General features: G+C 45.9%; 2 protein-coding genes across 2 annotated transcripts in view; both read right to left on the reverse strand.

Annotated features, from left to right (window-relative positions):
• Positions 1-10,251, reverse strand: part of mao (monoamine oxidase) — a 30,703-nt gene extending 20,452 nt beyond the window's left edge. Inside the window, exon 1 of the mRNA XM_029459557.1 lies at positions 10,109-10,251. Within this exon, the coding sequence (XP_029315417.1) occupies positions 10,109-10,163 (55 nt within the window). The 5' untranslated portion in view covers positions 10,164-10,251. The remainder of the gene's footprint in view (positions 1-10,108) is intronic.
• Positions 10,252-17,023: 6,772 nt separating this feature from the next.
• The window catches only part of ndp (norrin cystine knot growth factor NDP), a 50,000-nt gene continuing 48,814 nt past the window's right edge, over positions 17,024-18,209 (reverse strand). The window contains exon 3 of the mRNA XM_029458940.1: positions 17,024-18,209. This exon is cut by the window's right edge and continues 312 nt beyond it. The gene's annotated coding sequence lies outside the window, so the exon portion shown is untranslated.

Here is an 18,209-nt window from a genome sequence, read left to right on the forward strand (position 1 = left end):
TGACTGATCAGAGTCTGCAGCTTTTCACACACAGACCTCAGGCAATCCCTGCCATAACTTTAATTCAATAAGACATAACGTAAATGCACTTAGGCGTGCACACACGTGAAGAGGATTAGCATGCAGCATATGGCTCAGCAGCACAGGACTGTGTCAGTGCAGCAGACGGTTAAAAGCACAGAAACCACATTCAGAGAGTGATTTATAAGATACCACGCACTGCTAATGTGATACGGTACATGACCGAAGGTATGTGGACGCCAACACATCATGAGGTGATTTGATCCCGTTCACCCACAAGAGCAGGACAGAGGTCAAAGCCATAAAACTCGCAGCCGGAGATCCAACAGAGGAAGAGTTTGTTGCAGAAGTTTGTTTTAATGATTTCTTCAACGTTACTTTAAATATAAACATGTGAGTTTCTTTAAAATCTAACAACTCTAAAGGTTTATGTTATGGCCACCACTTGGAGTTATTTTAACTTTATTTAAGAGAAAGTGTGGAGTGCAGACGGCTCTGCTAATACTACAATACCCATGAGCCTCGAGTGTTAAAGAAACAAAGCCAGTCAAAGGACAGAACACAAAAGTACATTTAAAAACTTTAAACTTGCAGTTTATACCGACAGTGCTTTCTTTAGCTGTAACATGACCTTATTTTAAGTGATTGGACATGCCGAATGTCTAACACAGTTGCTAAACAATATATTGAGGGAGAGTTTGATGCTGATGTAAGCCATGAAAGCTTTTCATCCCGAAGGTGTTGGATGAGGTGCAAAGTCATTTCATTATTTTCTTGTCACACAGTTGCCACAACGTATTTAAGAACACTAAAAGATAATTGTATGATGTAGCATTAATAAGAAGAACGTCTCAGAGCTCAGCACACACATCTGCAAATGTTTTTCTACATTCTTCCCGTCCCATCTTCCCCACAAGACTCTCTGCTTCCAAATCCTGCTAAGCTCCGCTGAAGCTCGCCGTGTTTATATTAGTTTAAACATAGTTTGTCCCGTATTACCAACTTCAGACTGGTGTCCCTGTGCACACACACACCCCCCCTCACACACACACACACCCCTCCTGCCAGGCTTTGGAGAAAGCATTAGCTCTGAGCAGAGGACGCTCACAAATCTTCTCCGTTAAATTGATGCTATTACCTGGCTCAGCTCAAAAGGTCAGTGTCTGTCTTGGAAAACAAAGAGCATCTGTGTGCATCTTGTTTGTGCCGGTGGCAATCTGCAGAAAGTAGCTTCCTGTTGGGACGTGGCTTTGATCCCTGCGCTTGTTTGTCTTAATGGAGACGTCGTTTTTATAAAGAAAAATGAAGCATTGTATGAGTAATAGATCAATATAAAGCTTTCATCACTTCAAAGGGACGGAGCTCCCCTCCTCCCCCTCCCCAACCATGAAATGAAGAAGAGGAATGAGCTGCACTGCTGGAAAAATCAACATGCAATCCAAACTGAACTTCATGCTATCCAAACTCATGCAACAGAGAGGAGATGTGAGAATATATGTAAAGATGTATGTCTGGAGTATTGTTGTGTAAATGTACACGAGTAAGAATCAAACAAACAAAACTAATATTTTATGTATTTCTGTTTTTCCTCCCCAGAGAGTAAAACCCTGGACGCACATCTGCAGTGTTCAGCAGCTGAGAGAGAAACATAACTCACACTCACTGGAACATCTGCCAGGTGCAGAGGTGTGTCTGCAATGTTAAAGCGTCAGGAGGCCTTTCACCAGGTTCAGATGCTGCAGAGACAAATGAGTTTATCCAAACCCCCCAAGACATGAACAATGTGCCTGAAGGGATCTACGCTGTTGTTTCTGCACATAGAGCAGTCTTTCTCCAAGAGTGGTCCGCGGACCACCAGAGTGAGTATATCGGTAAAATGTCACATTTGAAATGAATATATTATAAGTTTAAAGTGTTTCTCAAACTGTTTAAAAATGACTAGTATAGACCTGAGTTAGCGTAGATGTAGCGTAGCTACGTAGGTTCGTTTTACGATCTTACGCCATGAATGATCTGCGCGGTCAATTCGAGCCGCGGTCACCTGACAAGATGGATCGATGGATCGATGGATCATGACAGGGTCAGTTAAAAGAAAATGAAATCAAAAATCTGACGCGACAGTGAAGGTGCATCGTCCTGATGCAGGTGATTCAGCAGCTACAAGTGGTTTTGTGTTACTGAGTCCCAGGAGAGCGGTTCGCCGTCCAAGCTGTGAAAGTCCAGCGCTGAAGTGAAGAGAAGATATCACAGCGACTACATCAAATCGATGTTTTTGGACCGGAGATGAAGAGGATCCCAATGCACACTGTGTTTTGTGCTACGAGTCGTTGACGAACGAGGCTATGAGACCCGCCGAGCTCAAGCGACATGGTGAGTAAACTCAAGGATTACTTTGGGAAACCTTCAGGACGTTTTGAGAGAAAACGTGATGAACTCAAGAAACACGTGACGAAGGCGCCCTCACAGTTTGCATTATCTCTCAGTAGTAACGGTGTTGCTGTGGGTACGTTCTGTACGGACATACACTCAGTAATACATGTAGTCTACGTTTCATATGACGTGTAACATCTGTCAGCATTCACATGAACGACATGTTGTAGAATGCTTGTTGTATTTGTGCTGTTGATTTAATGTGTGAAGGAGCGACATAGAGAAGGTCACATGAAGCTCATCAGGCTGTCAGTTGTAATATACTGTTGGAGTGGTGAGCAGGCCTATTGTGTTTGGATGTTTGGGGAGTCAGGTGGTCCGTGAGTGTTTTTTATTGGTGAAGTGGTCCTTGGTCTGAAAAGGTTTGAGAAACACTGGTCTAGACACACGCTGGATATTTATCAAACAGATACGCCATGAAGCCAGTCCTCCTGTCCTCTGTGGCAGCTGGCCTGCAGTCAGCAGTGCATCCTTTGTGCAGATGCATTTAAGGAGGGCTGATTGTTCTGTACATCTATTGGACACATACAAAGCAGGTGCACATCTGTGCAGGTGTATTCAATATGAAGTTGTGCAGAAAGGAGCGTGAAGAGAAGCGTTGCAGCAGAACACAAACTGTGCTCATTAAACATGAAGTTCACTCGGCTGCTAATAACGCACCTTTTGTGTGTCTGTCTATATCTTTCCATCGCTTTTTCATTTCCGCAGAAGTGTGAGTAATGAATGTTTAGTGCATTCGTTTTACAAACCTTTCTGCAAGTAAAGATTATTATTACTTAATGAGCGATAGACACGTGTGTGTCTGAGGGTTGGACCTTTTGTAAACGTTCTATCTTCACTATTGAATACTTTTACTTCAGCCCCATGTGACCTGCACGTCACACGTCACACGTCATGTGCACATAAAGACTCAAAGATGAGCACAGACTGAACGCATGAAATAATGTGTTGCTATAATGTCGGTGAATCTGCTCATATTTAGTCTCTCCTCTCCACCACAGCTCCTTGGGGCTCTGCTTGACCTAATTGTCTGTCTGAGACGTTGTACTGTGAGAATTTATTATTAACGGCTCTGTCTTGAATCTACGTTTTCACACACACACACACACACTCACACTCACACACACTCACACACGCATACACACACACACACATACACACACACTCACACTCACACGCACACACACACACACATATACATACACACACACATACACACACACTCACACTCACACACACACACACACACAGTCAGATCTTTATGGACCACATGGTTTATTGACTGTTTCCAAACAACATTACACATCATGTCAGACACTTTCAAAAAAAGCTTTTTTGGGCAATAATGCAAAATATGTTTTTGGCTGTATGTGTGTTGTTGTTGTTGTTGTTGTTGTTGTTGTTGTTGTTGTTGTTTTGGAAGGTTTTAAATAAGTTTAAATCGATGTTGTTGAACTTTGAAGTGAGGAGCTTCATCCTGTTTCAGGAAGTGGAACATGTATCTTCATTAGTGCAGCCGAGATATTAAAGTAAATAATAAAGTGGATTGTTAGTTTAGTATCTGAGCTGTGAGTGTGTTGTCCAGAGTGTGACCCACCTCTCACCCAATGCATGCTGGGATACAGCCCCCCCACAACCCTGGACAGGATTCAGGAGATGTTTTCTCGTCACTTTAATACACGTACTGTTTTTCTTGGCAAAGTCTGAAACCACAATGTATCTGAACTGTGCCGCCTGCTCGGCTCGCTCTGTTCCCCCCCCACCCCCTCCCTCATTCGTCCGTTCCCGTCCACCTGCTCTTGCCACCTTGTGTCCTCCAGTGTTTCCCATGTGTAACTAAATCACATTGGCCCAGACGAGCGCTGACATGCTCCGTCAGAATCCACCACTTCTTCCTCATGTCCGTCCTCACATTGCACACGTGACGAGACGCCTGCAGAGTTCAGGGAAGATCTTAGGCAGCGACATCCATCAGCTGGTTAGCTTAGCTTAGCATTTAGACTGGAGACACGGCGAGTTAAAGTCTAAAGTAGTGACGTAGAAGTATGAAAGTACTGCACAACTGTAAGTACAGAACTTAAGAGCAAAGTTACTTTCCAGCACTGCTGTGTTCTCTGTGTTCTCTGTACGAGCTGAACGTGTAATGAAACATCGTGTTCCTCTGAGTCACTGAGGCACGACTGCTGCTCGGTCTCCTGTGAAGCCGAGCTGCTAAATGGCGTCAGTGTGAGACAATTTATTTTCTTTGTCGAGTTGACGGTTCTGTCTGATGTCAGGTGACGACGTCGAGCGATAATACAACAGTTTGACAAGCGCATTAGTCCCCGGCTGTATCCTGACAGTGTGACATTTAAGAAGCGTCTGAGTCTGTACCTCAGTGAAGTCTTCTCACCAGAACATAAAGAAATCCAACAGCCGAGCGACGAGCGACACTTGAATCAGGCTGAATATTGATCCAGACGTTTACGTGTCTCATGTTCTCAGCATGGAGACAAACTGAGGACTAACAATGACGAGTTACATGAGAGACAGGAGAACAACTTTATCAACATATAATACTAGAAGTCTGACAATACAGTAAGGAGATGTGTGCGATAAAATAAATCTTATAACGTGTGCGTGACCTTTAGAGGAGCTGGGGAGCAGACAGGTAGTTATCATGAGGACAGAAGAGGATGTCCTCGCATGTGTTGTAATAATTAAAAAGCCACAAGCCTCATGTTTCTTTCAGATGTAAAGATGTCTGATACAAAATGAGTGTTGGAGACACAATAATATCTACTGGTGTAAAGAAAAACATATAATGAGCTACAAGACAGGAAGAGTTGAGTGTACCAGCGAGTCCTCGGTTATACCGCTTCCAGCTTATGCTAAGCTAAGTTAGCCGGCTGCATCTGTACTGTAGAGACATGACTTCTTCTCTAATTCTAACCAACGTCATTAAACACGAACTGTGACGATGCAAACAATAATGTAGAAAACTTTAAATCTCTTGTTTTCACTGACAGAGAGACTGGAGAAGACGTCTGCAGGTCAGTCACAACAGGAGAAAGAAACAAGCAGAAGCTTGTTGTCCAAACTGTCTGATCATTAACGTGTGAACTTATAATAATCCGTTCATCCTCGATGTGTGGCAGATTTGAAGAAATCCTCTGAAGGCCTTCCTGAGACATCTCGTTCACGAGACGGTCAGACGGACAGACACAAGATAACGTGTCCATGGAGACAGGAAACAAACTGACCAGGACATTTGACACGGGACGAAGACTAAAAACAAAGCGGTAGCTCTCAGGAGCTGAATGTTACCTTCATGCAAACATTGAGCACAGAGACGCAGCGCCCTCTGATAACAGCTGCAAATCACTTCGTCTGACAAACACTGAACAGAGAAGGGAAACGGGGACATTCCCCCCGGAGAGGCGAGCTCTTTGTGTTGCGCAAACATCCATCAGCTACATGTGCATCATCGTCATCATTTATCAGATTAACACCGCTGAGGTTACAGCTGCACGGTTCTCATGGCGTACCTGCCACACAGGGCAAACAGAGGCGCAGGCATGCACAAGCTGGAAACACACACGAGCGGTCCGTGTAACGATTACATCTGGCAGCTCCGCCAACAGGTTATCTTGTTTGCACAGCTGCACAGAGAAAGTGCTGCTCTTAGATTGCAGATATGTTGATGGTAATTAGAGAAGCTTCGAGCTGCGCCAACAGTACGATGTGCCGACTCAGCGCAGAGCAGGGCGCCGCGTCATGAGACTTTCAAATGGAAAATAGGTCAACAGAGATGTGAGGAGAGAAGTTATGACACGGGAGGTTTTCTGTGGCGAGTGTAATACCATGTAGCAGCAGTCCCATGGTCAAAATCACAAAGGATGGATTTCAGCCATGAACTGAGAACCATCTGCATTTTATCTGCCTCTCTCAAGCTGCGATTCACAAAAGATATTACTCTAACGATATCACAACCCTTTGCCCTTTGTGTAGCGTATAAATGCTCTTGAGCCCAAAGTGTCGGCCCCTCGTGTAATTAAAACCCCTACATGTGTCTGTAAGGGACCTTTAATCTTCCGAACCTTCCCTGTAACCGTGTGTTGCTGCAGATATCACAGCAGCACTGGAACACTATTTGCTTCTCCTCCTTTGCATGTCTTTTGAGAACTACACGTTTCTGTTGGTCTTATTTGTGCTGCACGATCCTCTCAGTCTTTACAACAGAGCACGTCGGACGCTCAATTATTTAGTGAAGTCCACTCAGAGAGAGACGTTCATTCCCTGGAGTCCACTTCCTGCCGAAACCAAACTCAGACACTCGCCTAACCTCATAAATCTGCAACAACGGATTTCTTCAGTCATTTGAGTGGAAACAGGTCATGAAGCCAACACTGACGTCTCATCTCTTGAGTTGACGTGTTGCTTAATTCCACAGAGCGACATGATGATTTATGAAGTCTTTGTTTGTGTCCAGCAGATATTATCCTCCGTGTTTGAGCTCCACATGCAGCCGACATGTTCTCACAAGCTCAGCTGCAACAACAAGTCATGACAAACAGCAGCTTCTTTTATACTGAAGTGCAGATTTGGACATGTCCCTACAGACGTCAAGGCGGTGCCAATATTCTCTTGTGATTGTAACGCCACTCTGCCAACTTTGTGTTTTCTGCAGAGAGATTTGAGGATATCTGACTGAGGAGATTACTGCGCTGTGAAAGAGTCAGAGCGGTGACACACGTCCTGTTTCAGGCAGGTTATATAAGTACATGTGGAAGTAGAAGAGTGTGTATCTGCCCGTGGCTTCGTCCTTGACCCACACTACACCCGTCCACCAAGAGTCCGCAGTTACATAAGCACACAGACAGAACTGTGCAAATAGCATCAGAGAGACGAACTCAAGTTCAAACCGACCCAGAGCCCTTCGTCTCCACAAAATGCATTTGGTTCAAAAATGTAATTTGGAAAATGACCTGTAACTTTTATTACGCACGTTCTAATTTAATAGACTTTAACTTCTCTGGTTCAAAGACCCACAGCAGACCTGTTCTCTGAATCATCGACGGCACACTTCACTGGGGACACTGCATCAAAAGTCCCGTCACGTAATCAACACTTCATCCTCTTTCCAGCTCTCACACACTCTTCCCTGTTTCCCCGTTTGATTTCTCACAGCTGCTGACACATAAAGGAAGAAGTGCTTCCCTGTTTCTCTTCCCCATTATTTCTGTTGCCTCTCCTCCTCTTCCTCCCCCCCTCTTCCCCGGCTTCCTCTCTGCTGCTGCTTTGATAACAGGCTGTCACAAGTATTTAATGTTTCCTCACAAAGTGCTGACGGCCCCTCCAGGGCCACAGTGCTGCCGGTGGGCGGCTGGCAGGCGATGAGAGAGGGCGATGGAGAGAGGGCGGCGGAGAGAGGGCGATGGAGAGAGGGCGACGGAGAGAGGGCGGCGGAGAGAGGGCGATGGAGAGAGGGCGACGGAGAGAGGGCGGCGGAGAGAGGGCGATGGAGAGAGGGCGACGGAGAGAGGGCGGCGGAGAGAGGGCGATGGAGAGAGGGCGACGGAGAGAGGGCGGCGGAGAGAGGGCGACGGAGGGCGGCGGAGGGAGGGCGGCGGAGGGCGGCGGAGGGAGGGCGACGGAGGGCGACGGAGAGAGGGCGGCGGAGGGAGGGCGTCCTTTGATTGGACACTGATTGTTATATGTGGACATCTTTGCGAGCCCGTAAAGGGCGGCGGTATCAACAAATGGTGTAATTATAAGACCCTAATGTGACACGAGGGAGGACAGGCAGGGCCGCAGAGAGCCAGCGGGGGCTGTTGGCCAGCTTTTATCAGATTAACTTGTTTGACAGTATTTGAACTGACACTGACCTAAATTCTACATTGTCTGACGGACGGACGTGCAGGCAGGCAGTCGATCGACCTGCCGGTCCAACAGAACGGCGCTTCAGTGTCTGTCGAGCGAAACGGCATCAGTCAACACAACGAGCCTGGAAGCCCCCAGCTGCACTTTGACCCTGAGACACAGACGCAGCTGCACCAGAGTTATATGCACCTGCAACATAATGTGGTCCAACACACAGATACTTCAATCAACGTCTCCGACGCTTTAACGACGCGGTTCCTAACACACAGCAGCAGCTTGTTCATATCAGCGAGGGCCCTCAGGAGACAGAAGGAACATCCTGCTGCAGACAAACACATTCCCCCCGTTCACTAAATACAGAAACCACAGAAACCACAGAACTCCAGCAACATGCAGCGTGGGAGTGTTCCAGGGCTGAGCTGCAGAACTGAACACGTTCGGACCTCGCTGTCTTCGTAGGGTGCAGCTAACGCCGCCTGATTTAAACGGACTGGAGTCGAAGTTAACGGTGGATTCACAAGATCCTTGGATGATCACATTTCCAAAGTTAGATTATTCCGACACCACTTGAATGCAGCACTAATGTCCCACAGATAGTTGAGTGTACATAGCCTCCCCACATGCAGGTGGGATGCTAAATCAGTGCATTAAAATGATATTTTATTATTAATATAAAATTAATCTTTATTAACCTCGGGACTTTCAGGTATCGTAGATAAAATTATCAAAGATAATAAAATAATATAAACGACTGAAGTAAAGAGTAAAACACTGTAGTCGTGGCCCGAGATGTCTGGATGGGTGAACGTTATGAAGATAAATAACCATAAAGCCTGCCGTCCAGATGGAAACACATATGAATGGATATAACTGTGCAGGTCTGATACTGATGATGCACTGAGGACATGTGTGGGACCTCTGCTGCAGCACTAGTGGAACACTAACAGAGGAACTGACGCCATGTTTCTGCAGAAAGTATCACAACTCCAAATTGATTCGTTTACATGAATCACCTCGGTGTGCACATCACTACTCTCCAGGAACTAGACTCCCCCCTTCTTCACAACCAAGTGTTACTTAACGCCACGCTGTGCTTTCACAGTCAGCTGCACAATGTGTTATTGACACATCAGAAGGCACAATAGTACTAACATCGTTATACATCCATCCTGCGAGCTTGTAATTAACATGGAACAATGCAATATTAGCGCACGTGCAGGGGAATCACATGCATGATGTAAGCAACACTTACATCAGCAGCTGCTGATAGTAACATATGCAGATGTATTCACGTGCAGGCTGAAGCCTCGTAGCTCGTCTCTAATTGGCTCATAGACGAAATAAAAACAAGCATGGAGCTTTTATAAGAAGCATATTTAAAATGACAACCCATAATAATGTATCAGACCCCCCCTGCCCCCCCTCCTATTGTTATGTAATACAAAGTATGCTCTGGCTGATTAGCTGTTACTTAGCAGGCGCTGCTGCGGTGATGCAGCGGTGCACCGGGGGAAGCTTCACGGAAGAGACGTGCACGCGGAGAAAACGGATGTCACACCGTGAAGAAGGAAAACCCGCGTTCAGCCTGATTAAAGTGTCCACACACGACCACAGGACCAGCAGCCCACGACCACAGGACCAGCAGCCCCGGACTGCAACACACGAGCAGCTTTGGCGCAACAGTTGTCTGGAGAGCTTACACGGAGCGCAGAACAGATCACATCCAACCCACACGGGACTAGTTGTGTGTGCGCGCCCTGCAGAGATAAACTAAGTTTACTTGTGTTGCACCCACCTGATATTCCTCCGCCGACCACTATCACATCGTAGGTGTTGCTGGGTGCAGTCATGGTGCTGTCTGCTCTGTGTCTCCCCGCTCTGCCGTGTCCGCTCGCCGCTGAACGCACGGCGCACGGAGGAGCGCATCTGTATTAAAAGCGCCGGGCAGGCCCACTCCCTGCAGACTCCGCCCCCCGATAGTGGAGCAGCGCACTGCCTTGTGGACAGGGAGGATTATATCAGGTGTCATGCGGCTGCAGAGACATTTCTCTGTAGAAGAGGCACTAAAGGTTGAGAGCTCGACCCGAGGTCCAACACAACACGAGTTTTCATTACTTTCATTCTAAAACAATGTTTTACTGCAAAATGAGTTTATTTTGTTATGTTTGTGCACAAAACCGAAACTGTCTCCAGGAGAGCATCTCTGGAAATCACCAAATGTAGACTAAATGTGTGTATAAATGTGAATAACTTACTTAATTAATCTTTTTCTGTTTCCAGATATAAAGTCTTAAACACATAAAGTTAAAACCTCACAACACTGATTACTTCAAACCTTTATTTAAATGATTAAATATATCTTGTATTAAGGAATGTGATATTCTACATAAAAGACTTTTACAACAAAAAGAAAATCTATATTCAGATGTGACGCCTTCGTAATCCCAACATTTAGATTTATGACTGTAATTAATGACATCTTTCTTCCAGTAACAGATTACATGTACATGTATGTAGTCACGTGATGACATGTTACTCCCCAACACTTGTATCTGTGTAATAACTGCATGTGTTTCTGCTCCTGAGCATCACGTCAGCAGGAGAGTCTGAGGGAGAACATGTGCAGCATTGTTTGCATTTTTTACTTAAAAGAATACTTCACCCACAAAATGATCCTTTGTATGTTAATACTAACTAACAAACGGTGTGTGTGTGTGTGTGTGTGTGTGTTCAGAAGAAGAAGCACGTCAGCCTCTTGTGGCTGAAACTAGTATAACAACAAGAAACACTAAAAACAAAAAACTCAATTCTTTCTTTTCACCTTTTTCCACAGAAAATAAAAGTAACCTGTCTTTAAATCACCTGGAAAAACTAAGTTTGATATATTTATATCCCGATATATATATATATATATATATATATATATATATATATATATATATATATATATATATATATTTATATCCCGATATATATATATATATATATATATATATATATATCAGGATATAAATATATATATATATATATATATCTATATATATATATATATATATATATAGGATATAATATATATATATATATATATATATATATTTATATCCTGATATATATATATATATATTATTTATTTATTATTATTATTATTATAAGATTCATAATCAAGTTAAAGGTTTGTCATTCTGCTGCAGGTCCAACAATAACAAACATACAGTAAACTTTCTACACACACACACATGCACATACATACATACTCAGGCGCACACACATGCATACACACGCACACACATGCATGCATATACACGCACACACACACACACACTGTGGAGAAGATGATATTAAACCAGCTGCAGGTGTGTGTAACGTGGCTCGCCAGCAGAGGGCAGCACCAGCCTGCTGCACTTTGAAAAGATTCTTCTTCTTTTTCTAAATTGAAGTAGTTTTGTCCTCCTGGCAGAATTGATTTATGATATATATATATATATATATATATATATATATATATTAAGTGAAAGACTGAACATGGCGGAAAAGTTGATTTGAATAGAAAACTGTGTTTTTGTAGAAAACAAGAAACTCAGTGACACATTTAAATGAATGTTGAAGCAGGAACAGTGACGTGTGCAGATTTACAAACAGCTGCGTGTCTTATGATGATTTAAACTGTATTTAATTAATTGTATTTAGTTTTTCCACATTGTTTGCAAAATACAAATGATGAACTATGTTTTCTTCTGTTGTAATATGTTTATATGTATTTAGTATATAAATATCACACAGTGCTGTTAACTCATATTCCTGCTTCATACAGAAACATTTCAACTTACTATCTTAACTTCTTTTGTTTTGCAAAGCGTGTTTATAGTTATAGATACATGAACCAGAACTCAAGACTTATTCATATTAATATTAATTATGGCTTCACTTGACAAACACAATGGTCTCGTCATTAAGACATATTGTATTATCTGGTTATAATTATTGATTATTCATCACTTTTTAATAACTTTAAATACTGCTGGGTAGCTTAACTTTAGATTTATTAGTAGATTTATATTTTGCATCAATAATCTAAACCTGCAGAGTAACTAGTAACGTGTTGTCTGGCATGTAAAGTCTGGCCCGGCACACGTTCACACTGCACACACTGCACACACGTTCACACTGCACACACTGCACACACGTTCACACTGCACACACTGCGCACACGTTCACACTGCACACACTGCGCACACCGCGCACACGTTCACACTGCACACACCGCACACACCGCACACACCGCACACACGTTCACACTGCACACACTGCACACACCGCACACACGTTCACACTGCACACACTGCACACACCGCACACACGTTCACACTGCACACACTGCGCACACCGCGCACACGTTCACACTGCACACACCGCACACACCGCACACACCGCACACACGTTCACACTGCACACACCGCACACACCGCACACACTGCGCACACGTTCACACTGCACACACTGCACACACGTTCACACTGCACACACTGCGCACACGTTCACACTGCACACACTGCGCACACCGCGCACACGTTCACACTGCACACACTGCACACACCGCACACACCGCACACACCGCACACACGTTCACACTGCACACACTGCACACACGTTCACACTGCGCACACTGCGCACACCGCGCACACGTTCACACTGCACACACCGCACACACCGCACACACCGCACACACCGCACACACGTTCACACTGCACACACCGCACACACCGCACACGCGTTCACACCACACACACCGCACACACCGCGCACACGTTCACACTGCACACACCGCACACACGTTCGCACTGCACACACCGCACACACCGCGCACACGTTCACACTGCACACACCGCGCACACCGGTCACACTGCACACACCGCACACACGTTCACACTGCACACACTGCGCACACGTTCACACTGCACACACTGCGCACACGTTCACACTGCACACACTGCACACACGTTCACACTGCACACACTGCGCACACCGCGCACACACCGCACACACGTTCACACTGCACACACTGCACACACGTTCACACTGCGCACACTGCGCACACCGCGCACACGTTCACACTGCACACACCGCACACACCGCGCACACACCGCACACACGTTCACACTGCACACACTGCACACACGTTCACACTGCGCACACTGCGCACACCGCGCACACGTTCACACTGCACACACCGCACACACCGCACACACCGCACACACCGCACACACGTTCACACTGCACACACCGCACACACCGCACACGTGTTCACACCACACACACCGCACACACCGCGCACACGTTCACACTGCACACACCGCACACACGTTCGCACTGCACACACCGCACACACCGCGCACACGTTCACACTGCACACACCGCGCACACCGGTCACACTGCACACACCGCACACACGTTCACACTGCACACACCGCACACACCGGTCACACTGCACACACCGGTCACACTGCACACACGTTCACACTGCACACACCGCACACACGTTCACACTGCACACACCGCACACACCGCGCACACGTTCACACTGCACACACCGCACACACCGCACACACGTTCACACTGCACACACCGCGCACACCGGTCACACTGCACACACCGCACACACGTTCACACTGCACACACCGCGCACACCGGTCACACTGCACACACCGCACACACCGGTCACACTGCACACACTGCACACACGTTCACACTGCACACACCGCACACACCGCGCACACGTTCACACTGCACACACCGCACACACCGCACACACGTTCACACTGCACACACCGCGCACACCGGTCACACTGCACACACCGCACACACCGGTCACACTGCACACACCGGTCACACTGCACACACGTTCACACTGCACACACCGCACACACGTTCACACTGCACACACCACACACACCGCGCACACGTTCACACTGCACACACCGCGCACACCGGTCACACTGCACACACCGCACACACGTTCACACTGCACACACCGCGCACACCGGTCACACTGCACACACCGCACACACCGGTCACACTGCACACACCGGTCACACCGCACACACGTTCACACTGCACACACCGCACACACCGGTCACACTGCACACACCACACACACGTTCACACTGCACACACCGCGCACACCGGTCACACTGCACACACCACACACACGTTCACACTGCACACACCGCACACACCGGTCACACTGCACACACCGGTCACACTGCACACACCGCACACACGTTCACACTGCGCACACCGGTCACACTGCACACACTGCGCACACCGCACACACGTTCACACTGCGCACACCGCACACACCGGTCACACTGCACACACCGCACACACGTTCACACTGCACACACTGCACACACGTTCACACTGCACACACCGGTCACACTGCACACACTGCACACACCGGTCACACTGCACACACTGCACACACTGCACACACTGCACACACCGGTCACACTGCACACACTGCACACACCGGTCACACTGCACACACTGCACACACTGCACACACTGCACACACCGGTCACACTGCACACACTGCACACACTGCACACACTGCACACACCGCACACACCGCACACACCGCACACACATGGAACCACTGAAGTGTCGTCAGAACATAAAAAGTTCTTTCCTGTTCTCATGTTGAACACTTTCATTATTCTAGTGTTTAAAGAGTTCCAGCACAATCAGCATTATTGTGTTCATATGTTGTGAGTGAAGTGTGTGCTGACAGCGCTGCACTGAATACTCCACATATATAATAGTCACACTGTCGACCCTCATGGCCGACGTCCATGTTTCACGTCTGGCATTTTAATGGAAGGTTAAACGCACAGATGTGAGTTCCTGCTTAACAAGGAGGCAGCTCTAGTGCAGTCCAATAAAACGCTTTCTATGATTTTTATTAAACGCTCGGATGGTTCTGATTAGGATGAAGAATGAAAGTGTGTGAATACATATATATATATATATATATATATGTATGTATATATGTATGTATAAGACCATGTGTTGCCTGCCTCGCACCTGGCACGATTATACTTTCTGAATTATATTTGTCTTTAATTAAGTGTGGAACTTGCCCTTCATGTGTAGACTGACAGCCGTTATCCTGCAGTGTGTGTGTGTGTGTGTGTGTGTGTGTGTGTCAGTCGGAGTGAAACGTTCACACAGCGGCAGGCTTCAGCTCTGAACACACACATCTTGCACATGTGTGTGTGTGAGAACCATAAAGTGCTCTGAACTCTCACAGACGTGTGAGAAGGACTTTTAATGGGAAGTTTAATGAATCCTTACAGGGAGATCCAGCTTGTGTTCTCCCTCCGGGTCAACAGGTCTTTCTCCAAACTTTACAGTTCCCATTTTATTTTGTTTTACATTCAGCTTTATTGAAGCTCAGGCTGCTTTTAAAGACGGCGAGCTGGTTACAACACGGCAAGGATTTCACGAGTGACACGTTCATCAGCCACAGGAACGACCTCCTGCTGATCTTTCTCTTGTTTTTATCAGCAAATAAACTTTTATTTTAATGTTTTGCCGCAGTTAAAACTCTGTGGAGGCATTTGTTCTGCAGAGCGGAACATACACACATGGACAGATAGAGAGGTAGACCCCCACACCAAGAACACACTGTTCCACCACTGCTGTGCAGTTATCACTTTATTTACATCAACCACTTGGTACTTATATTTTTATTCTATTTCATTATTGAGTTCTACCTTTTTACTTCATGTTCTTCTGCTGTGACGAGATAAATGTCCCCGCTGTGGGACTAATAAAGGAGTTCTGATAAAACAGAAGATACAGGATAATTATTTCTTGCATTTAGCATGAAAGAAAAGTGAAATGAACGGGCTGCGTCTTTAAAACAATGTGCAGAAGTTATGAGTTCAATAATTAGTACGGCCCTCGAAGGATGTTGTAAAAAATAAAATGGGTGGTGATGGTCTACTGGTCTAGTGGTACGCCTTCCAAACAAAACACTAGAAGGTCTGGAGTTCAACACCAGGCTGCCATCATTGTACCCCTGAGCTGCTCCAGAATCTGTCCCTGTACTTAGTTCAATGTAAGTCGCTCTGGATAAGAGCGTCTGCTGAATGACCTGTAGTGTAATGTAATAAAATTGCCCTTGATAGGAAAAAGGTTCCCCCCCTGGTGTAAGTAATGACATCATCGGAGATTAGTTTCCTATAAGCCTCGCTTTACAGTGCAAGAGAGATTCTTTGGAGAATAACGTTAGCCATGTTGCTAACGACATACGAACAAGTAAAAACACTTGGAAACGTTTACGTTCGTCATTTAAAATAAGTGAGCGTTGACTTCTTGGGACACAAACACGAGTCACCTGCAGGAAAGCCCCGTGTTCGATTTGTCCTGCTCCTGCGGGGACTTTGACACATCACCTGGCGGCAGAACTGAGAGTTTTATTGTTAGAGCTGTGGTCCTTCACTTGCAGGAGGGTTCACAGGAGACCAGGCAGCAGGTAAATAAACTGAGTAAACCTTGAACCACAGCTGTGAAAGTTTATTTTCAAACTTATGCTTCATCCTGATACAGAGAAAGTGTGAAAGTTTATTATCCTCCATTTGACTTTTCCATCTTTAATATCAGTTTCTGGATACAACACGCGTTTGACCTCACGTGACGTGTTGAGCAGAACTGTTTGCAGAATTGTATAGATTTTTGAATATTGGATGCATGAATGATGTAAGAATGTGTGAACTTTAAGTAATGTGAAGACAGATGGAGTTCAATGATATAACATCATTATTTCAGTGCTCCTTTATTTCCCATAAAAAACATGAATCTGTTTAAAATAAATGCACTGAAACGTTTGTGGTGTTAGAAGATGGGGAGGTTTTATGATAGAAGAAACCACAGCTGGTGAGTTGTTCATTTTTTAATTTAGATAAACTGACCACAAGCACTGATGGCCAATGACGTTTTAGACATATTCGAGCCTGACACACACACACACACACACACACACACACACACACACACACACACACACACACACACACACACACCGAGAGAATCATATGTGAGTCTGAAGTTCTGGTATTCATCCCGGTGGACTATGAGGGAAACGTATGCGGAGCAACCACAGCAATGTTATGACAGGAGAGTCAAAACATCAGTAACAATACACGACAGGCAGAAGCTACACTTTCAATAATGCTGACAGCAACATCACAAAGATTCAAATAGGATACGTTTAAAATGAACACTGATCGTCTGTGACGGTGCACACGACCACCCGGGCTTCATGCTCGCTCCTCTTTCATCCACAGCGCAGCTTCTTTTACTGCTCACCTGATGAGCCCTCCTGTCAGCATCACTCATGTTTTACACCGCTAGATAAAAGTCTGCAGGGAGTGTGTAAAATGTTATTGGGTGAATAAGCAGGTGCGTCTCTATAGGTCCAACACATGTCTCGTCCAGCCTCATCCACTTCCCATGCTGCTTCTTAACGAGCCGTGTTGTTGTGTTGTCAAATGCATGGGGGGGGGGGGGGGGGTTATGGTGCTGACAGAAAGCTGTTACAGATCGTTGTAATGAGCTCTCATACTGCGGTTCGTGAGCATGTGTGTTATGAATCACGGAGGCCTGTAATGAGTGCGGTGCGCCTCCGCAGCGAGGAGGGTCTCCGAGTGGCCCGTGGGAGCAGCAGTTTGGGAAGTCTGGCCTCGTGTGCTGGAGAAGTTTGCTTCGGATGGGTTGAGCTGATTGAGAGCACATCATGGAGAGGGTATAGTATGTTCTGAGTCCCAAAGGATGCAGGTCAAGTCTAAGGTCTGTGTGAGGGTCACTCCCGAGACAGCATCTTGAGCCGCTTTCCT

The sequence above is a fragment of the Cottoperca gobio genome, chromosome 21 (genome assembly GCF_900634415.1).
Source record: "Cottoperca gobio chromosome 21, fCotGob3.1, whole genome shotgun sequence".
NCBI classification, from domain to species: domain Eukaryota; kingdom Metazoa; phylum Chordata; class Actinopteri; order Perciformes; family Bovichtidae; genus Cottoperca; species Cottoperca gobio.